This window comes from Rhincodon typus, chromosome 2 (genome assembly GCF_021869965.1).
Source record: "Rhincodon typus isolate 14 chromosome 2, sRhiTyp1.1, whole genome shotgun sequence".
Classification (NCBI taxonomy): Eukaryota; Metazoa; Chordata; class Chondrichthyes; order Orectolobiformes; family Rhincodontidae; genus Rhincodon; species Rhincodon typus.
In genome coordinates this window covers 49,135,632-49,156,563 of record NC_063333.1, presented here as the reverse complement: position 1 = coordinate 49,156,563, position 20,932 = coordinate 49,135,632, and the positions used below count along the sequence as shown (strand labels likewise).

The window sequence follows — 20,932 nt, the reverse complement described above, 5'->3', positions numbered from 1 at the left end:
TTATTTTCTATGTTTTCAAGTTCATGTCACCTTGAACTGTTCAGTCCTTTGTGTGCAATAAAGTCACATTGCTGTTAGGAAGTGAGTTCCACAATTTTGTCCCAGCAAAAGTGAGGAACAGTGATATAGTTACATGTCAAGATGGTATATGACTTGGAGAGCAGCTTACAGGTGTGGTGTTCTTATGCATTTCTGCCATTGTCTTGTGGGTGGTGGAGCTCACAGGTTTGGAAGATGAAGTTGAAGAAGGCTTACTGTGTTGCGCAGTGCACCTTCTAGATGGTAAATACTGTGTGTTGGTGAAGGGAGAAAATGTTGAAGGTGGTGTATAGGGTTCACTCAGTTGGGCTGGTTTGTGCTGCATATGTTGTGTTCTCCTGTATCATTAGAGCTGCACCAATCAAACAGATGAAGATCATTCCATCACACTCCTGACTTGTGCCTTGTTGATGCTGGGCAGTCATTGGGGAGTCAAGCGATGGAGTTACTTGCCACAGAATTCCTAGACTATGACCTGTTGTTACGTCCACAGAATTTATACGGCTGGTCCAGTTAAGTTTCTGGTCAGTGGTAATCCCTGGAATGTTGGAAGTGTGGGATTCAGTGGTGGTAATGTCATTGAACTTCAAAGGGTGATGGTTAGAATCTTTCTTGTTGGCAATTATCATTGCTTGGCACTTGTATGTTACAAATGTTCCTTGTCATTTTTTCATCTTTAGCCTTCATGTTGTCCCATATTGATGCAAATGGACATAGGATATTTCAGTGTCCAACGAGTAGCAAATGGTGTTGAACTTGTGAAATCACCAGTAGACATCTCCGTTTCTGACATTATGACTCAGGGTAAGTCATTGAAGAAGCGGCTGAAGATGGTTGGCCCTAGACACTATCCTGAGGAACTCGTGAAGTGATACCTTGGGATTGCAAAGAATGACCTGTAACAGCTACAGCCATCTATTTTAGTGCTTGGTATGACTCCTACCAGACTTTTTTGCCTGATTCCCATTGATTCGAGATTTGCTAGGACTCCTTCATGCCATGCTCAGTCAAGTGCTGCCATGATGTTAGGGGCAATCATTTTCACTTCCCCTCTGGAGTCCAGCTCTTGTCCATTTTTGGACCAAGTATGTAATTAAACCTTGAGCTGAATGGTCCTGACAGGACTCAGACTGATAGTCAGCAAGTGTTGCTTGTTGGCACTATTGACCCCTTCCATCACATTTTTAATGAGTTTGTTGGATGTGAAGATCACTGGTGGGCCGGCTTTTATTGCTCATTCTGAATGGCCCTTGAAAAGTGATGGTGAGCTGTCTTCTTAATTGCTCCTGTTTGAGAGTAGGCTGATGTGTTGGTATTGGCTGAGTTGTATCTATCTGGCTTTTTGCTCACAGGATATTTTGCTTGATAGGTACCAGTATTGTAACTGCACTGAGACAGTTTGGGTATGGCATGGTTAGCTGTGGGGCGCAAGTCTTTGGTACTATTGCCAGACGTTGTCGGGGTCTGTGGCCTTCATAGTATTCAGTGCCTTCAGCTGTTTCGTAATATTGTGTAGAGTGAATTGAATTGGGTGAATATTGGCATCTGTGATGCAGGGGACTTCCAGAGGAAATGTATGTAGATGGATCATCTACTTAGCACTGTCTTTTGCACTGTTGTGCTGGGCTTCCTCATTATTGGGGAAGGGGATATTTGTGAAGTCTCCTACTTGTTCTTTCAGTTGATTGATTGTCCACCAGCATTCATGGTTAGATGTGGCAGGACTGCACAGCTTAGATGTAACCCATTGGTTATGGGATTGCATACAGCTCTATCACACACTGCTTCTGCTTTTTGGCATACAAGTCGTCTACTGCTGTAGCTACAGCAGGTTGACATTTCATTTTTAGGAATGCCTGGGGCTGCTCTTGGCATAGACACCTGCAGTCTTCATTGAACCAGGGCTGGTTCACTAACTTAAGGGTAGTAATACAGAACTATAAGATTATAGACTGTAATTGATTGCACTTCTGCTGTCGCTGATTCTGTTCTGCAGTTGTGAGGCCCACAGGACTTCAAGAATGCCCAGTCATAAATTTCAAACCCATTTTTCAAACTCCTCCCATTTGGCAGGATTGTAGTGCCATGTAAAATGATAAAGGGTATTTTCAATGTGAAGATGAGAGTTTGTCTCCATAAGGACTGTACAATGATCGCTCCTACTGATGCTGTAAATGACAAATCCTCTGCAACAAGTTATTTTGTGAAGACGAGGCTAAGAAGTAACAAAGAAGATTGATGAGGGCAGAGTGGTGGACATGATCTATATGGACTTCAGTAAGACGTTCGACAAGATTCTGCATGGTAGACTGGTTATCAAAGCTAGATCACATGGAATAAATGGAGAATTAGCCATTTGAATACTGATCTGGCTCGAAGGTAGGAGAAAGAGAGTGGTGGTGGAGGGTAGCTTTTCGGACTGGAGGCCCGTGACCAGCGGTGTACCACAAGGATTGGTGCTGAATCCACTGTGTTTTGTCATTTATGTAAGTGATTTGGATGCGAATATAGGAGGTATGGTTAGTAAGTCTGCAGATGACAACAAAATTCTTGGTGTTTTGGACAGTCAAGCAGGTTACCTCAGTATACAATGGGACCTTAATCAGATGGGCCAATGGGCTGAGGAGTGGTAGATGGAGTTTAATTTAGATAAATGGGAGGTGCTGCATTTTGGAAAGGCACATCAGAGCAGGACTTATATACTTAATGGCAAAGCCCCTGAGGGATATTGCTGAACAAAGAGAGCTTGGAGTCCAAGTTCGTAGTTCCTTGAAAGTAGAATCACTGGTAAACAGGATAGTGAAGAAAGCGTTTGGTATACTTGCCTTTATTGGACAGTGCCTTAAGTATAGGAATTGGGAGGTAATGTTGCGGCTTGGTTAGGCCACTTTTGGAATATTGCGTTCTTCACTCCTGGTCTCCCTGCTATAGGAGGATGTTGTGAAACTTGAAAGGGTTCAGAAAAGGTTTATAAGGATGTTGCCAGGGTTGGAGGGTTTGAGCTATAGGGAGTGGCTGAATGGGCTCGGGCTATTTTCCCTAGAGCGTCAGAGGCTGAGGAGTGACTTTATAAAATCATCAGGGGCATGGATAGGGTGAATAGACAGTGTCTTTCCCCCAGGATAGCGGAGTCCAAAACTAGAGAGCATAGAATTAAGTTGAGAGGGGAAAGATTTAGCAGGGCCCTAAGGGTCGACTTTCTCACACAAAGGGTGGTGTGTGTATGGAATGTACTGCCAGAGGAAATGCTGGAGGCTGGTACAGTTACAAGATTTAAGTCATCTGGAAGGGTACGTGAATAGGAAGGGTTTAGAGGGATATGGGCCAAATGCTGGCAGATGGGACAAGATTAATTTAAGATATCTGGTCAGCATGGACAAGTCGGACTGAAGGGTCTGTTTTCATTGCTGTATATTTCTATGACTTTAAGTAGTTTTCTTTCATTTTATTGGCTCCCTTGCAACCTCCCATACAACCAGTCTTGCAGCTACATTCTATAGCACTTGGCCTGCCTGGTCCATAGTGGTGACATTGACCCACTCTTAGCAATGGACAAGGAAATCAACATTGTACATTGTGCGTCCTTGTCACCATCCATGCTGCTTTTAATTGGCAGTCAACAGAGCAAAATGCCAATTAATCACTGAAAAGGGCCAGAAAGTGGTAATCAGCAGGAGTTTCCTATCCATGTATGACCTGTTGTCATGGGCTTTGGAGTCAATGTTGAGACCACCCAGAGCAAATCTCTCAGCTGTGCACTACTGTGCTTCCATACCTGGTGTGTCCATCCTGTCAGTGGGATGGACGGTGCAATGGTAGTCATTTTATGTGGTAAATAGGCGTAATCGCATCATACAACATGATACCTTACAATGTCAGGTTGTTACTTGATTAGTCTGTGTGACAACTATCGCAATTTTGGTACAAGTTTCAAAATCCAAGTGAGAAGGACTTTATAGGTCCAATTGCATGAGTTGCTATTGTTATTCCCAATGCCTAGGACGTTGCCAAGTGATCCCTTTAGCTTTATTCATTGTTTTTCCTATATCCATAAATGTTATCATGTTGAAAAGAGCGGCTTTGTTCCCCACAACCATATCACCCGTGGTATTTACTGCTCTTTTTTCCCATGCTGTATGCTTCTGACTCTAAAGAAAAAAACCACTGGAGACTTAAACACAAACAGAAGCCTTTTATTTTAAAATGTTAAAACATCAATCCTACGCAGCAATCAACTTCTTCCATTATGCTATGGTTTATGACATCACTCAATTGCAGAAGGAAGCCAATGCAGCTCATTGTACCTGCACCAATTCTGTTACCTAGTGCCAATCTCCTGCCTTTTCCCTATATCCTTGTACATTAGTTTTATCCAAGCAGACATCCAATGCCCTTTTGCATGCCTCAATTGAACCTGCCTCCACCACATTTCCAGGCAGTGCATTCCATTCCCTAACCACTCGGAGCACAAAGATGTCTTTCTGACATCATTCTTTCTTCATTTGCGTATCATTTTAAAGTACGGAGGTCTGCTTCTCAGTCCACACCTTTTATCCTTTCTCTCTCACCTGGTTGAGAGGCAAGTAGGCTTTTATTTTTGTTTTCATTGTCATTTTGAAATAGCAAGAAATCGACTCCCCATGCTTTGGTTAATTCAGAAATGTTGTAGGCCGCATTTTTGCAGAGAATACATCGCTGCTTATGGCAATTCTAGGATCTGTAAATGGGTCCCGTTTTGAGCCTTTACTGATTGTTCATGTAGTTTTTAGTACACTTGGGATTGTTCATGAAGTGCTTCCCAATTGCAGAATTCCATCTGAAAGGAGAAGTTTTGTTTTGGATTTTACAAGTGTTTGCTTGATGAGTATGGCCTGTAATCTGCTGGACAGGTGCTGGTATCAGTCTGAAAAAACAATCTGCTGAACATATAATTGAGCAACTCCACATATAAATTCCAGTGCTAGTGTACAAAAAATTATAGAGTTGGACCTATTATTATTGTTACGATATTCTAATTTACCCAAAAAAATTCAAAATTCAGGTATATTGTCCATAAGTTATAAACATTTTCATCTTCCTATTGACGACTGTTCACGCAGTCGTTTGAGGGATGAAACCTATCTGATTAGAAATTCAGTGATGCATGAGTAATAACAGTAAAGTAAGTTTACTTTCTGAATTGAACATATACATTATACATCAGATGAAGTAACTGAATATTTTGGTGTTGTAAGGTCTTTATAATGCAGTCATTTGGTGTAAGGTCACCATGGTGGTTTTGATATTGGGTTACTGCACCATGAAAGTTTTGTATACATGAAGGTATTATTACTTCCTGTAAAAGTTTTGACATTCCGAAAAGGGTGTATCAGATGTTAATAGGGCAGCCTAATGGGATATTACCAAACAAAAGATTAACTATATGACAATCCAAATTGATCATGTAAGCATTCATGTTGTTTGTTGAGATAAAAGTGCTCTTTTATGACTTGGATATATTTTAGAACTGATTTGCTGCAGTATTCAATTGAGTTGCTTCTGGCTACCAACCTAGATTAAAGACTACTGGAACATTGAGATATTTATACAATTCTGGCCATGCAAAAATTTGGAATGATATACAGCTTCACCCACATTTTTGCTTATTAAAAGGCTAGAGCTAGTGTTTGATTCGGTTGCATTCATTTTGCAGTACTTAAGTAATTCCTGTAGTTGCATGAAAATTAAGAACTGTTACATTGGGAAGAAGTTGTCTTTATAACTTTGAACTGTATATCAGTTTCTTCTTGTAATCAAAGGTAAAAGGAAGGTTTGACCTGCAGAGTTGGGCATTTTCATATGGCTTTCAGTACGTTTTCTTACGCTGGAGTGCTTTATCTCAATTTAAATGACTTCAAGCACCAAGCTTCTGTAAATTTAAAACCAAAAGATTATTTATTATCACACACTTGCTCCAAAGATTGGGATGGGGTGAAGGTGCAGTGTAGATCCCTTCTTCCACTTTCAGGATATGGCTATTTTACCTTGGCTGCAAAGTTCTCTTGTATCACGTTTTGATGGCTATTCAGATGATTTTTTACATAAAATCACTCATGGCATTTTTCTGATCAGAATAGATTCTGCTGTAACTCCTACAAGCATGTACAAACATGGCTGCTATACACTGATGACCTAATATCAGCCCCGAGTCCTTTTTCAGATAAGGTGGTGTGTTTGACTGGTATCCAATCAGTATTGCGGCATTTCACACCACAAGGTTTTAGACAGCCCAGGTCTTCATGTTTCAAATGAAGATCCATCACAATACATTGAACATTCACTGAAATTCATTTTATATTCATTTAATGCTCTTTTACTTTGATTCCTCAGTTGTTCATGGTGAAACAGGATGATGAATTGGCTGGTATAGTATAGACTTATTTGTTAACCATTCATTCTAACAGAATGTGTGAATTTCACAAGTGATTGTGATTGTTCATATTTTAATTAATTTTTTGTTTGAGTTTCTGGACTGTCTGAAATTGACATTTCCAAAATCTCATGTTATGCTGCCAGTTATATGAAAAGCTGTTGTATCAATATTCCCATGTTCAGGAAAGATGAAAAGGGCGTGGGATAATAGTATTGATTAAGGAAAACGTTGCAGTGCCAGAGGAAGACGATGTCCTGGAGGGATCAAAGACAGGACCAACAGGTCTTAAAATAAGGAACAAGAAAAGTGCAATCAGATTGATTGGTGTAATGTATACAATGCCAACTAATGGGAAGGATTATAGGGAAGACATTTGCAGGGAAATTGCGGAGAAGTGCAAAATTAGAGTAAATGTATGGGAGACTTTAATTAATCAAACATGCACCAGGGTAGTAGCTGTATAAAGGGCAGGAGAATTTTATACAGTTGTGCATTTCCAGTACAGCGACAAAGGAAGCACTACGTGTCATCTTCCATAGGAAATGAGATGGACCAAACTGATTAAGCATTAATGGAGAGCATTTAGGGGATTGTGATCACGGTGTCATAAGATTTAGGGTGACTGCGAGAAAGGAGAATGAACAATAATTCCTCAATTAATTATTCTTGCAATAAAGAATAAGAATAATTAATTAGGGAAAAGCTAGCTTCACTGGGGTAGAAGTGGATCTGGGTTGAGTAAATTGGAATTGAAGGTTGTCATGATATATGGTAGCTGAACAAAGAAGAGATGGTTTAGGATCAGTTGTGGTATATTCACTCAGTAGGGAAAGGTTATGGAAACAAATCCAGAGATCCCTGGATGACAAAGATGTAGAAATTATTATTAGAAAAAGAAATTGTATGCTTATGACAGATGACACGTGATGAAGGAACAGTGTTATGAAAGCTTGTGATTTCAAGCAAACTTGTTGGAGTGCTGTGTGACTTCTGACTTTGTCCACCCAAGTCCAACACTACATCTCCATGTCTTGGTTTAAAATTGACAAGAAAGTTTTGAATTGTACATAAATAGATGACAAGGCACCAGAACCGGATGAGATGCAAGGATATTGAGGAAAGTGAGAATGGAAATTGCAAAGGCCCTGGCAATGATTTATTTTGTCTTCTACTTCTTGGCAGTGATACCAGAAAACTAGAGAATTGCACCCACGTTCAAACCTGTCTAAGGATAAAGGATAAACATGCAGCCAGAGACTAGTTAATTTAACTTTGGTGATTGGGAAACTTCTGGGAAAAATAGTTCAAGACAAAATTAATGGTCATTTGGACAAATGTGGGTTAATTATGGAGACCGACCACAAATTTTGTTACAGGCAAATTGTATATAACTAACTTTCTGGAGTCTTTTGCAGAGGTAACAAAATGGCAATGCTGTTGATAGAATCCCTACAGTGCAGAAAGAGGCCATTAGGCCCATTGAGTCTGCACTGACCCTCTGAAGAGAATCCCATCCTCGTAACTCTGCATAGGGGTTTTACCATGATTAATCCACCTAATCTGCACATCTTTGGACAGTGGGACAAACCAGAGCACCTGGAGCAAACCTATGCAGACATAGGGAGAATGTGCAAACTCAACATAGTCACCCAAGACTGGAATTGAACCCAGGTCGCTGGCACTGTGAGACAGCAGTGCTAACCACTGTGCCCTGTGCCGCTCTGATGTGTTGTACGTGGACTTCCAAAAGGTATTTAGTACAGTATCGCAGAACAGACATGAACAGTTTACAGCTTTTGGAAAAAAAACAGATAGCTAAAGCACGGATACAAAATTGTCTGAGTGACAGAATGTAGAGTGTAAAGATTAATGAATGTTGATAGGGCTAGGAAAATGTTTGTAATGGTGTCTCCCAGGAATCAATCTTAGGACTTGTAACTTTCTTGATCTACATTAGTGACCTGGACCTGGCTATTCAGGATACAACTTCATAGTTGTGCATGATATAAAACTTAACAATATTGTAAACTATAATGAGGATAGTGTAGAACTTCAAAAGGATACAGACAAATAACATTCGTGCCACACAAATGCAAGGATAATGACCATCACCAATAAGAGACAATCTATCCGCTGCTTCTTGACATTCAATGGTGTTATCATCGCTGAATTGCCCACTATCAACATCCTGCGGGTTACCATTGACTAGAAACTTGACTGGACTCACCACATATAAACACAGTGACTACAAGAGCAGGTCAGAGGCTAGAAATACTGCAGTGAGGTGTAAGTATCTAATCTATGGCATAATTCAGTCTACAGATTGGTGGGTATTTTTGTTGACTTGCTTCAGGTGTCCGAAAGTATTGTCATTTACTCCCTGAGCTGTGTTTTGTCACTTTGTTATCCCTTATATGTCAGAGTGTTTCATTCTGTTCTATAAAAATCTCTTATTCAGGCATCATTGATGGTTACACAGAGGAGAAAGCTAGCCTAGAAAAGCTAATTCGGGAGAAAACCGAGATCCAGAATCAGATTGCACAGGAACTCCAACATACAAGTAGTCGTCTCCATGAGCTAGAAGAGGAGCGACAACAAGTTCATCAAGAGAAGGAATTAATCACAAGACAACAGGTTGCAATGAAAGAAAATGCAGGAACTGTGGAGCTCCGTACGTATTGTCTAATTTAAGTGACCCTTTGAGAAATAGGAAGCAGTCATTTCATTGTTTCATTTATGTTTTTTAGTAAACTGCAGAATTAAGCTCAGGTTGCTCTTGGGAGGAAATTGTCCAAGCTATGTCTATTCCTGCATTTTGAGTATCAGGATATTTGTTCATTAATTGCCTCTTTTGTGTAATTTTAAAGTTGTTCATTGTGGACGCTAGCCCTTTTCCTTCTCCCAGGTGAACAAAGAGGTCTGTGAATTCTCATAAGCTATGAACTTGTTACATGTGATTTATTTAGAGATCTACAACACAGTAAAAGTCCGTTTCTGCGTTGGACAGAAAGTACATCCCCCTCCATTTTTTCTGTAGAAGCAAAAGTCTTCAGGATATATTTTAGTAGTCAAGAAACCATTTGTCTTTGCCTGCTTCTGTGCTTCTCCTTGAAACATAATATGTCCAACATTAGGTTCACCTTGATTATATCAGCTTGAAGATCTGTTCTATGATATAAGAAACTCATTGACATTTAGGATAAGTCTTGAGAATCTGGAGTTACAATGTTTTTGACTGCTTGAGTCCTGTCTTAGATGGAAAAATTAGTCTTCTCTCTTCCAGACATTGAATGCATTTCAGGACAGATGGTTCAGCAGAATGCTTGTTCGTGTGGTGGCCTAAGTCTCCACTGGTTCCCAACACGGCTTTTGTTTTTCTAAACTTCCAAAAGACTGAGAATCCAAACTGAAGTCTTCACATGACTAGCTATTTATTGGAATGAGTTTCTCTCGACATGTTTGTAGAGCTTACTATTCCCAAATTAGTATAAAGTATATTATTTCCAAGGATTCATGCAGATTGTATTTGTATGCTTTAATGAATATAACACAAAATTAAGCCTTTTTTATTAGATAAGGAATACTTTGGTGAAAATATTTTCTCCTTGACTACCTTACTTGATATGTTGGCATTCTATTTTCATTGCTCAGGGCAATGATCCTAGAAAACAGTATTGATCTAAGAAAACACTAATGAAATTCCTTTCAAAAAATTGTGAATATCAATCTTTTCTATACAGCGTATTTATCATGCCAAGGTATTTATTATGCCATTTTACATTTATGTATAATTTGAAACAATGAAAACTGTTAGGACAGTGATGTTGGAGTAGAGAGGAGTACTAACTGGCATGTCCTTTTGTTAAATCTCACTGGATCAAAAAAAAGTTAAATTTGTAATTAATGGAGTAGAAATGAGAAACCACCAATGACGCAGCCTCTACTGTTGGCTGGTAAATAGAGTTTCAAAGACCAACAACTCCTCTTTATCTCAGTTTATCTGAGAGACTGATTATTTTGAAACTGTGCCCCTAGTTCTAGATCTTCCCGTGAGAGATAATATCCTTTCTATCTGCCCTTTGTAACCACCTCAAAATCTTATTTTGCAATAAGATCATCTCTCATTCTTCTAAACGTCAATGCATATCAGCCCAACCTGCTCAACCTTTCCTCTTACATCAAACCCTTCATCCCAAGAAGTAACCCATCGAGCACCTCCCACCCGCCAACAAACTGCTTTCTAAATTGTGAATTGAATGCTGAGGACAGATAGGAGAAACATGAAGCTTCAACCTTGTAAAAGAATAGCAAAATGAGTGATGCCACTTACAGTTATTGAGAACCTTTAATGTGAATGCTTGGATGGCATCCTCTTAATGCGTGAGACAACCCTATAGACTTCCTTATTTGTAGTTATCATATTATCTTGTGAAATAAAATGAGCCATACATAAAAGGTGTATATTCAGATCTATTTGTATATATTTATTTAACATTGAATATATTAATAAATTTCTTTTGTGGTTTTCATGGAAGTCATGGAACACTTTGAGTTGAATTTTGTAGTCAGCAGCATAGTGTGACATCAAATCAATTTACTTAAACATGATCCTCATGGCAAGAATTTCATTTGCCTTGACAGGGATGGAGTTGTTTGTCTGGTGCTTAGTAGCAGGGGCAAAAATTGAAAGTTGTTGTGAAGATGGCTCACAGTCACTTTTTAAAAATTCATTTATGGGATGCTGGCCGACATTTAAATTCTGTCCCTATTTGCCCTTGAGAAAGTGGTGGTGAGCTGCCTTCTTGAACCGCTGCAGTCCACATATGGTCGTTTGACCCATGATTCCCTGAGGGAGGGAATTCCAGGATTTTGACTCATCAACAATGAAGGAACAGTGGTATATTTCCAAATCAGGATGGTGAGTGGCTTGGAGGGCAACTTGCAGGTAGTGGTGTTCCCATGTAGATGTTGCCTTTGTCCTTCTAGGTGGAAATGGTCGTGGGTTTGGAAGCTGCTATCTAAGCATCTTTGGTGAATTTCTGCAGTGCACTTTGTAAATAGTACACACTGCTGCTTCTGAGCGTCAGTGGTGGAGGGAGTGAATTCTTGTGGATGTAGTGCCAATCAAAGCGGGCTGCTTTGCACTGGATGATGTCAAGCTTCTTGTGTGTTATTGGAACCTGCATCCATCCAGGCAAATGGGGAGTATTTCATCACACTTCTGACTTGTGCCTTGAGGTTGGTGGACAGACTTGGGGGAGTCAAGAGGTGAGTTACTCACCACAATATTCCTAGCCTCTGATCTGATCTTGTAGCCACTGCGTTTATATAGAACAGTACAGCACAGTACAGGCCCTTTGGCCCATGGCAAGTCCAATTGAGTTTCTAGTCAATGATAACCCCTGGGATGTTGATAGTGGGGGATTCTGTGATAGTTTACAGCATTGTTAGATTGTTAGATTGTACTTCATTGGAGATGGTTGTTGCCTGGCATTTGTGTGATGAGAAAGTTACTGCATTATAAGAATTGTATAAAGCAGGCTATTCCAATAAATGGCCTTGGAAAAGCAAATTTATTTGGCATAATTCATTTTAAAAACTTAAAATTTTGAATATTTTTAAAAGTAAAGTCATTTTGCTCAGAATACTTGTACATATTTTGAGAAAGTCGGATAATTAGGTTTAAAAATAATAATGAAAATTTAAAACGTTTGCAAAACCATGCTAAAAGTTATTTGCTTCCTTTAACGTAAAATCTGTAGCTTTTGTAAGGTTTCATGTTAACCTTTTAACAAGATTGATCTGATTTGTTTAAGTGGTGATTTACTTTGAAGTAAGGAAATAGCTAAATAAATCTTGTTTCATCACAAAGCAACGACAAATCCTAAGGAAGATTAATCTGATTTTTAAAAATGTTTTCAAAATCTATTTGTTTTAACATTTAAGCATCCTTTCTCTGTGTGCTTCCTTATTAAATATTTGCCACTTGAAAGGAAGGCCCCATTTCATTTGTAAGCAATTTGTAGTTAGTGGGTAGTTATCACAATTCAAACTGATTCCATGCTTGTCATTAGAAGTAGTGAACTCTTAGGTGTACCACTGTTTGACCCACTTTAATTTCCAGATTCACACTGCTGTGCATGCCACAGTTATTGGCACCTTAATTGTCAGTTTTTGAAACACATCAAAACTTACCACAATCAGGAGTAAAGATTCAGAAATTAATTTTGAGAACTAATATAAATTAATGCGTGTTTTGGGGACAATATTTTGGATGACTATATATATTGTATAAATATATTGAATCGTGCTTTAGTTATGTGGGATTGGATTTTTGTATCTACTTGTCAGAAGGTATTTTTTATAGTGAAGATATTTGCTATTAAAGAAAGTACATATTTGACAAAATTTACTTTTTAAAAAAATGTATGTCAAGTTTGGCTTTTAATATCCATGTTTTTACATTGCATGTAAGATATAACTGTGAATTACTAATCATTTTATAAAATTCCTTGCTGTACTTTCTTCTGTAAACTCACCATATTCTAAGTTGAAAGCTTTATAGATGGCATCTGAATTACTGTGCTTTTTTGTTCTCCTAGGCCTAGTTGAAGCTGCAGATGCAGCACCAGAAGCAGGTGTGTTTGTATATTGCATGGCCAAACTGCAATCAGATACTGTACATTTGGAAAGTTGAGCTGTACTGATTTCAATTGTTTTGGGCTGAATGTTTGCTTCTTTGGCTCTCTAATTATTAATCAAACTTTCAAATCAATTTATACATAATTATTATAATTTTAGATTTGCTGACACATGACCATAACAGGTTAAAATAAGCATGATCCCTGTTAACTAATTGATGCAACAGAAAAAAAATCATCTTTTTAAAAATAAAATCAGATGAGACTTTTAGTAAACCATACCCTTTAATACAGTTTCTGAGATTAAATGTTACTGTGTAAAAATGGAACTATATCATGCTCTCCTCATTAATTTTGTGTTGGATAAACACGCTTCAGTATCCTTTAATATAAAAGGATTTTTGTCAATATTAGAATTCAGCCAAATTATAAATCATACTATCTGAGCCATTTCTATTATGCAGGTGGGGTGAAATAATGGCTCAGTGCTACTGTTTGTTCTTAGGGATCATAAAATTATAAGAGCAAAATGTATTGAAGAAATTTTTGAACCCCTAAAAAGACTTTTTTTTTAAAAAGATGATGGTTGCCTTTGGATTCATACTAGCTGTGGTACATAATTTGAGCATTACTAACATGGATTCTGTCTTTACAAATTTTCTGCTTTCTTCTAACATGATTACTTATCATGATTGCTTCTCATGGTTGTGGTTCTTCATTTTTGATACAGAGGTAGGTGATGGGGAAGCTTTGATAAGTCTTTTGAAGACGCCTTGCACAACAGGAGTCTTGAAACTGGTTTATCCTTGCAAACACAATAATAGGTTTTTACTTTATGTGCAGATCTGTTGGAGGAGACGGAAAAACTTATGAAGGAAAAACACGAAGTGCAGCGTCAGGCAGAGAAAGAACAAAATGACTTGACCAAACAGGTGAAAATGCTAGAAAGTGAATTAGAGGAGCAGATGAACACAATGATAGAGATGGAACAGGAAAAGAATGCTGAGATTCTGGATCACCAGCAGCAAATTGTAGCCCTGGAAAAACAACTGGAGAAAAACAGAAAATTCTTGGATGTATGTATGTTCTTGCTTTTTATTATTAGAATGTTGTAATGTTTACAATGGGCTTCATGTGAGATAAATTTCCTTGGTGAGATGATGCTCTTTCAGCAAATATGCATCTGAAAACTTCTGGGCTTTTTTGTTTTAAAGAAAAAAAATCAGCTAAAGTTTTCACTCCTGCTCACTGTCCAAGCCACTCTGCTGAAAGTATGAATATCACTAAGGACTATACTGGTGTCAGTTGTGAATCCTCTCAGCAGGTGAATAAACTGCCGACACTTGCTATCTGCAATTAAGCATTAAAATATCCACTTCAGCATTGTGCTCAGAGATATGCTAACTCCTCTGGAATTGTACACGCCTCAAATGATTTTTTTGGTTTGAGGTGCGATTGTATCAGGTAAACACAATTAGTAATTCATTAGATTTGAGCCAGAATGTGTCATCTATTTGGTCAGTACATACATGTTTCATTGGCTTTGGCTTCTATATCACCACAGCTTCAAAACATTTTGAGTCTCAAAGAAAGCAAATTTCTTTACAATACTGATGGCTTTTGGCAAGAATAAATTCTTAAAATTCACAAGAAAACTTGCAATTTTGAATTTAGTCAAGAGTAATGAGCCTGAATTAGCCAACTATAAAGGAACAGTTGACAGAGACCGTAACATGATTGAATTCAATATTTTTGGGAGGAAAGAATGTGTGTCATGGCCTTAAAATTTAAGTTTTGGTAAGGTAGACTTTGGAGTGAAGCAGCAGCAATTGACCACAGTAGAGTGAGCAGAACTGTGAATCAGATTATGGAAGCTGTTCAAAAATTAATTAGTAGAATGCAAGATCTGTACATAGAGCCATAGAAACGTACAGCACGGAAACAGACCCATCAGTCCAACTTGTCCATGCCGTTCATGTATCTTAAATTAATCTAATCCCACGTGTCAGCATTTGGCCCGTATCCCTCTAAATCCTTCCTATTCATGTACCCTTTTAAATGTTGTAATTGTACCTCCATCACCACCTCTGGCAGCTCATTCCATACACACACAACTGTCTGTGTGAAAATGTTGCCCCTTAGGTTCCTTTTAAATCTTTCCTTTCCCACCTTAAACCTATGCCAGCTAGTTTTGGACTCCCTTACATTGAGGAAAAAACCCTGGCAATTCACTCTATCTATGCACCTCATGATTTTATAAACCTATATAAAGTCACCCCTCAGCCTCTAATGGTCCAGGGGACACTGTCCCAGATAATTCGGCTTCTCCCCATAACTCAAACCCTTCAACCTTGGCAATATCCTTGTAACTGTTTTCTGAACTCGTTCAAGTTTAACAACAGCTTTCCTATAGCAGGGAGACCAGAACTGAATACAGTATTCTAAAAGTGGTCTCATTAATGTTCTGTATAGCAACGTGACATCCCAACTCCTATACTTAATGCACTGACCAATGAAGGCAAGCATGTCAAATGCCTTCTTCACCAACTTGTCTACTTGTGACTCCATTTTCAAGCAACAATGCACCTGCACCCCTAGGTCTCTTGTTTGGCAAAACTCCCCAGGGCCTGACCATTAACTTTATAGGTCCTGCCTTGATTGGTCTTACCAAAATGTAACACCTCACACTTGTCTAAATTAAACACCATTTGCCGCCACTCAGCCTATTGGCTCATCTGATCAAGGTCCTGTTGTACACTGAGATAACCTTCTTCACTGTCCACTACACCACCAATTTTGGTGTTATGTGCAAACTTACTAAACCAAAACTGCCATACTCACCTTCAAATCATTTACATAAATAACAAAAAGCTGTGGACCCAGCACCGATCCTTGTGACATTCAACTGGTCACAGACCTCCACCACCACCCTCTGTCTCCTACCATCAAACCAATGTTGTATCCAATTAATTATGTGGTTCATCATTCTTACAACTCATTTTATAAACAGAAAAGTCCCTCAGTCCTGCTTCCAAGGTATATCTATCTCCTGAATTTGTTGACCTCTTTGTGCTATTGGATATGCTCAATCTATTCAATATTATTCTGCCTCTTTATCAAAAGTGTAAGATCTTGTGCATTGTTCATTGGGAAATATTAGTTGACTTATGAAGCTTCCACAAAGATTATCTTAATTAATTCTCTCATTCAGCTTTGAAATATTCATTTGTACCTGGTATAGTAACCTCAAAGAATGAGACAAATCCAGTTGAAAATGGTTCATCTTCACTGGCAGCATCTGTGAACAAAAAATCAGAGTTAATGTTTCGGGTCCGGTGACCCTTCCTCAGTTCTGAAGAAGGGTCACCGGACCCGAAACGTTAACTCTGATTTTTTGTTCACAGATGCTGCCAGACCTGCTGAGCATTTCCAGCAACTTCTGTTTTTGTTCCTGATTTACGGCATCTGCAGTTCTTTCAGTTTTTATTGCTTTCCATAAAGCAGATTGATGGAGGGAAATTAGCCCCGGTTTATTGACAATACTTTGTTTGCAGCATAGTGAATGTTTTGACTCCTTGTCCATCACAAATTTACTATTTGTAACCTTGGTTCAGCGTGGAGAAAGTTGCAACTTACAGCGATGTTTGCTGTGCACTTAAAGTTTGGTAGTATGACTTTAGAAGTGCATTACTGCAAAATCTTGTCTTTTGACTATTCCTGATAATATTTTTTGTGAAGTAACAAATGCAAAAATTATACTAAGTTGACAGTACATTAACTATCAAGTCAATACGCATGTTAATTTCCTATATTCTGTTTTCATCCATTTCAGCAGTGCTCTGACTATTCCCTTTTCACTTCATTCACATGCATATTAATACATGCAAATACATTAAGACTCCTTAATGCCACTGATCTATTTAGTACAGAAATAAATATATTTTTTGATTGTATAATCAATGAAATCTTAAATGAGTAGCGCACAATGATCTGTTATGTAGTGAAAGTTGTATGTCAATTTGGGTGATATAATGCAACAGAAATGTTTATTTGAGTGGATTATTTGATTAAATGCGTACAGAAATGCTGAAAATTGTTATGAGTGCATTGTTGTTTTTCCATACAGGAACAGGCAGTAGACCGTGAGCAGGAGAGAGACGTGTTTCAGCAAGAGATACTTAAATTAGAGCAACAACTGAAAACTCCACAGAGGGTCCAGCCTATCACTGATCAAAGAAATAGAGAGGTATTTTGCTAGGTAAAACCAAGTGGCTACAAGAGCAGATCAGAGACTAGGAATACTGCGGCAAGTAACATGCTTCCTGACTCCCCAAAGCCTGTCCACCATCAACAAGGCACAAGTTAGTTGTGTGATGGAGCACTCCCCACTTGCCTAGATTGGTGCAACTGCATCAACAGGCAAGAAGCTTGACACCATCCAGGGCAAAGCAGCCTGCTTGATTGACACTACATCCACAAGTGTCCACTCCCTCCACCAACAACACTCAGTAACAACAGTATGTACTGCCTACAAGATGCACTGCAGAAATTTACCAAATATCCTCAGACAGCACCTTCCAAACCCACAACCATTTCTGTCTAGAAGGACAAGGGCAACAGATATTTGGGAACACTACCACCTGCAATTTCCCCTCCAAGCCACTCATCATCTTGACTTGGAAATATATCACCTTTTCTCCACTGACTCTGAGTCAAAATCCTGGAATTCTCTCCCTAATGGCATTGTGGATTGCAGCAGTTCAAGAAGGCAGCTCACCACCACTTTCTCAAGGGCAACTAGGGATGGGCAATAAATGCTAGCCAACCAGCAATGTCCACATCCCACAAATGAATAAAATAAAATTAAAAATACACGTTCGATCTACATCACATTTATCAAGAAATCTCCAATATATTACTCCTAATGTGATTAATGTTCTCTTATTCCCCACCCCTCACAAAATAACATCCACGTTCATGCCAAAACTAAGAAAACTGAGCACCATTGATTATTTTTTACATCAATTTGGTTTACATCTTTAAAGTTTCAAATAATGTAGCCACTAGTGTGGTTGACTCTTAACAGCTGAAATGGCCTAGTAAACCATACATTTGTCAAGAATGTGCCTCACCACCAAATTTAAATTCTGTATAATAAATAAAAACATGCAAATCATATTTCTAATTTAATATTGAATATTGCACCAAGTTCATATCCTAATGTAAACATAAAATATAACAATGATGATCAAAGTCTGAATATCTGTTTTGACAATTCTTGTGAATTGCAGTAGTAACGAGTGTTTTTAAAGTATTAATGATAAACAGTAGCACTCTCTGTTTCTGGCTTTCTGTGTCTGTGTGGCTCCCACTTTCAAACGCTCCTGCAATTTCAGTTAGCTCTGTCTCAAAATTGGATTTTTTGCTCAAGGGCAGCATGGTGGCTCAGTGATTAGCTCTTGCTGCCTCACAGTACCAGGAACCCAGGTTCAATTCCACCCTTGGGTGACTGTGTCTGTGTGGAGTTTGCACATTTCCCTCGTATCTGCGTAGGTTTCCTCCGGGTGCTCCAGTTTCCTCCCACAGCCCAAAGATGTGTAGGTTAGATAGGTTGGCCATGCTAAATTGTGTTCAGAGATGTGTAGATTAGGGAGATAGGTCAGGGTGGGATGCTGTGAGGATCAGTGTAGACTTGTTGGGCTTGTTTACACACTGTAGGGATTCTTTGATTCTATGTGATTGTGCCCAAAAAGGAAGCAGAATGATCTACCTTTCCACTATTTCCAAATCGCACCATCCTGCCTTCCCGTTTGTTTGATTTCACACTTGGAAGTTGCTAATGTCATCTTATAACTGCAGATCAGTAACTGCATGAGTCTATAACTCAACTGTTTGCGGCAAGTGATCAAATTCAGCATAGTGAAAGGCTTTGGAATTCAGAACACTCTGGCTCAGATCATGCAACATTTATCTGTTTAATTGATGGTGATATTATAAGCTGTTGGCTGTGCCACTTTGTGTGCACCTTTATTTTTGATCTGTAATATTAGAGTATTTTGTCCGGGAAGGTTTAGAACAAGTTTACAATTGTAAGAATAGCAGGAAATTATTTAATTCACAACGTAAATCATATAGTTGCAGAAAATTCTGGATCAAAAACTTAATTATTGGGTCACTTTTTAAACATTGTGATCTTTCTACTTATTTTGTTTTTTTCCAAGGAACCTTTGTAAATTTTTAGAAGCAATTCACCACTGATTTAAATTAGAGCCTTCTGAAATACATGACTGAATTTTTTCCCTTATCATTGTTTTACCTTTACCAAAGATAATGAGCTAACAATTTGGCTTCATGTTTCTCGTAGATGGAAAGTCTTGCAGATCAATTGAAAGATAAGACTGACCGGTGTAGTGAACTTCTGCTTGCCAAAGAACAACTTCAGAGAGATGTACAAGAACGAAATGAAGAAATTGAAAAAATGGAAAACCGAGTTAGAGAACTGGAATATGCATTGATCAGTACCACTTATCCTTTGGAAAAGGTAATCATTTTGGCTGCTGAGCTAGATGTAAAGTATATATGGACATAGTATTTAACTTTATGAAAGGTTTGGACAAATTGGATCCAAGAAAGACACTTTGCTGTAAACAGAATTGTAGTTTCAAGTGGTCAAGTTTGCAAATTGTGGAAGTAAAATCAAAGAGACTTTTTAAAATTAAAAATATATTGAGCCTGTGAATGAATTTATGATTTCCAGAATAAAAATTGGGAGGTTCTTGACCTGTTTAAAAATTTGGAGACTTATATGAAATACACCAAGGAAATACTATTGGTAGGTGACATAGATGCACTCTAGGTTTTGGGCTGAAAATGATAGCTGTTGCCGTGTTATTATACAGTGCAATTGTCACTAGTCTTTCATAACCAGATATTTTCTAATCTCCTGTTACAATTAAGAAGAATGAAGAAAGAAATTCACACTTTGCCTTAGAAATCCAAGGAGACAATATGCTTCAGATACAGCTGCAAGCAGAGCGTGATGCTTTAGAGCGAAAGGAGAAGGAGGTATAAACTCATTTTTAAAACTTTCTTTGAAAATTGTATTGGTGTGACATTTTAAGCCAGACTTTTATAATTAGAATACCTCTCTTTGTTGGAAGTGATGTTAAGTGATAGTAATATTGTATCTGTCTCCACATATATTCCCCTGACTTGCTAAGTATTTCCAGCAATTTCTTCTTTTCATTGTCCTTGAATCTGCCACATGATAGGAAACTTGATGCATTGGCATGTTATCTAACTCTATTTTCTCTCTCAAAAGTAAATTTACTTATTTTGCATTCTTCAGCTTGATTTTTTATTTCTACACTTTTCTGTGTTTTGTTTTTCTTGCACATCTGTTGGCTTGGTGGTTGGCATTGATGCAGGTTTGATTTCTGAGGAAGGGTCACCAGACCCGAAACGTTAACTCTGATCTTTTCTTCACAGATGCTGCCAGACCTGCTGAGTTTTTCCAGCAACTTCTGTGTCTGTGTCTGTGTCTGTCTGTGTGTTTGCTGTTGAATTCTGCTCAACTCGGCTTCTGTTCTGAAATTTATCAAAATGAGACAATTTTTCAGTAGAATGAGGAAATTGAGTAAAGCATGATATTAAGGAGGCATAGGATTCAGGGAAATTTGGCTGTCTGGATACAAAACTGGCTGTCCAATAGAAGACAGAGGGTGGTAGTAGATGGAAAGTATTCAGCCTGGAGCTCAGTGACCAGTGGTGTGCCGCAGGGATCTGTTCTGGGACCTCTGCTCTTTGTGATCTTTATAAATAACTTGGATGAGGAAGTGGA

At 38.4% G+C, this 20,932-nt stretch overlaps 1 protein-coding gene across 1 annotated transcript in view; it reads left to right on the top strand.

Annotated features, from left to right (window-relative positions):
- LOC109930798 (A-kinase anchor protein 9-like) overlaps positions 1–20,932 on the top strand; it is a 117,987-nt gene that overhangs the window by 67,299 nt on the left and 29,756 nt on the right. Inside the window, exons 14-19 of the mRNA XM_048607967.1 lie at positions 8,910–9,122; positions 13,054–13,089; positions 13,936–14,168; positions 17,219–17,338; positions 19,457–19,633; positions 20,050–20,157. Coding sequence (XP_048463924.1) covers positions 8,910–9,122; positions 13,054–13,089; positions 13,936–14,168; positions 17,219–17,338; positions 19,457–19,633; positions 20,050–20,157 — 887 coding nt within the window. The remainder of the gene's footprint in view (positions 1–8,909; positions 9,123–13,053; positions 13,090–13,935; positions 14,169–17,218; positions 17,339–19,456; positions 19,634–20,049; positions 20,158–20,932) is intronic.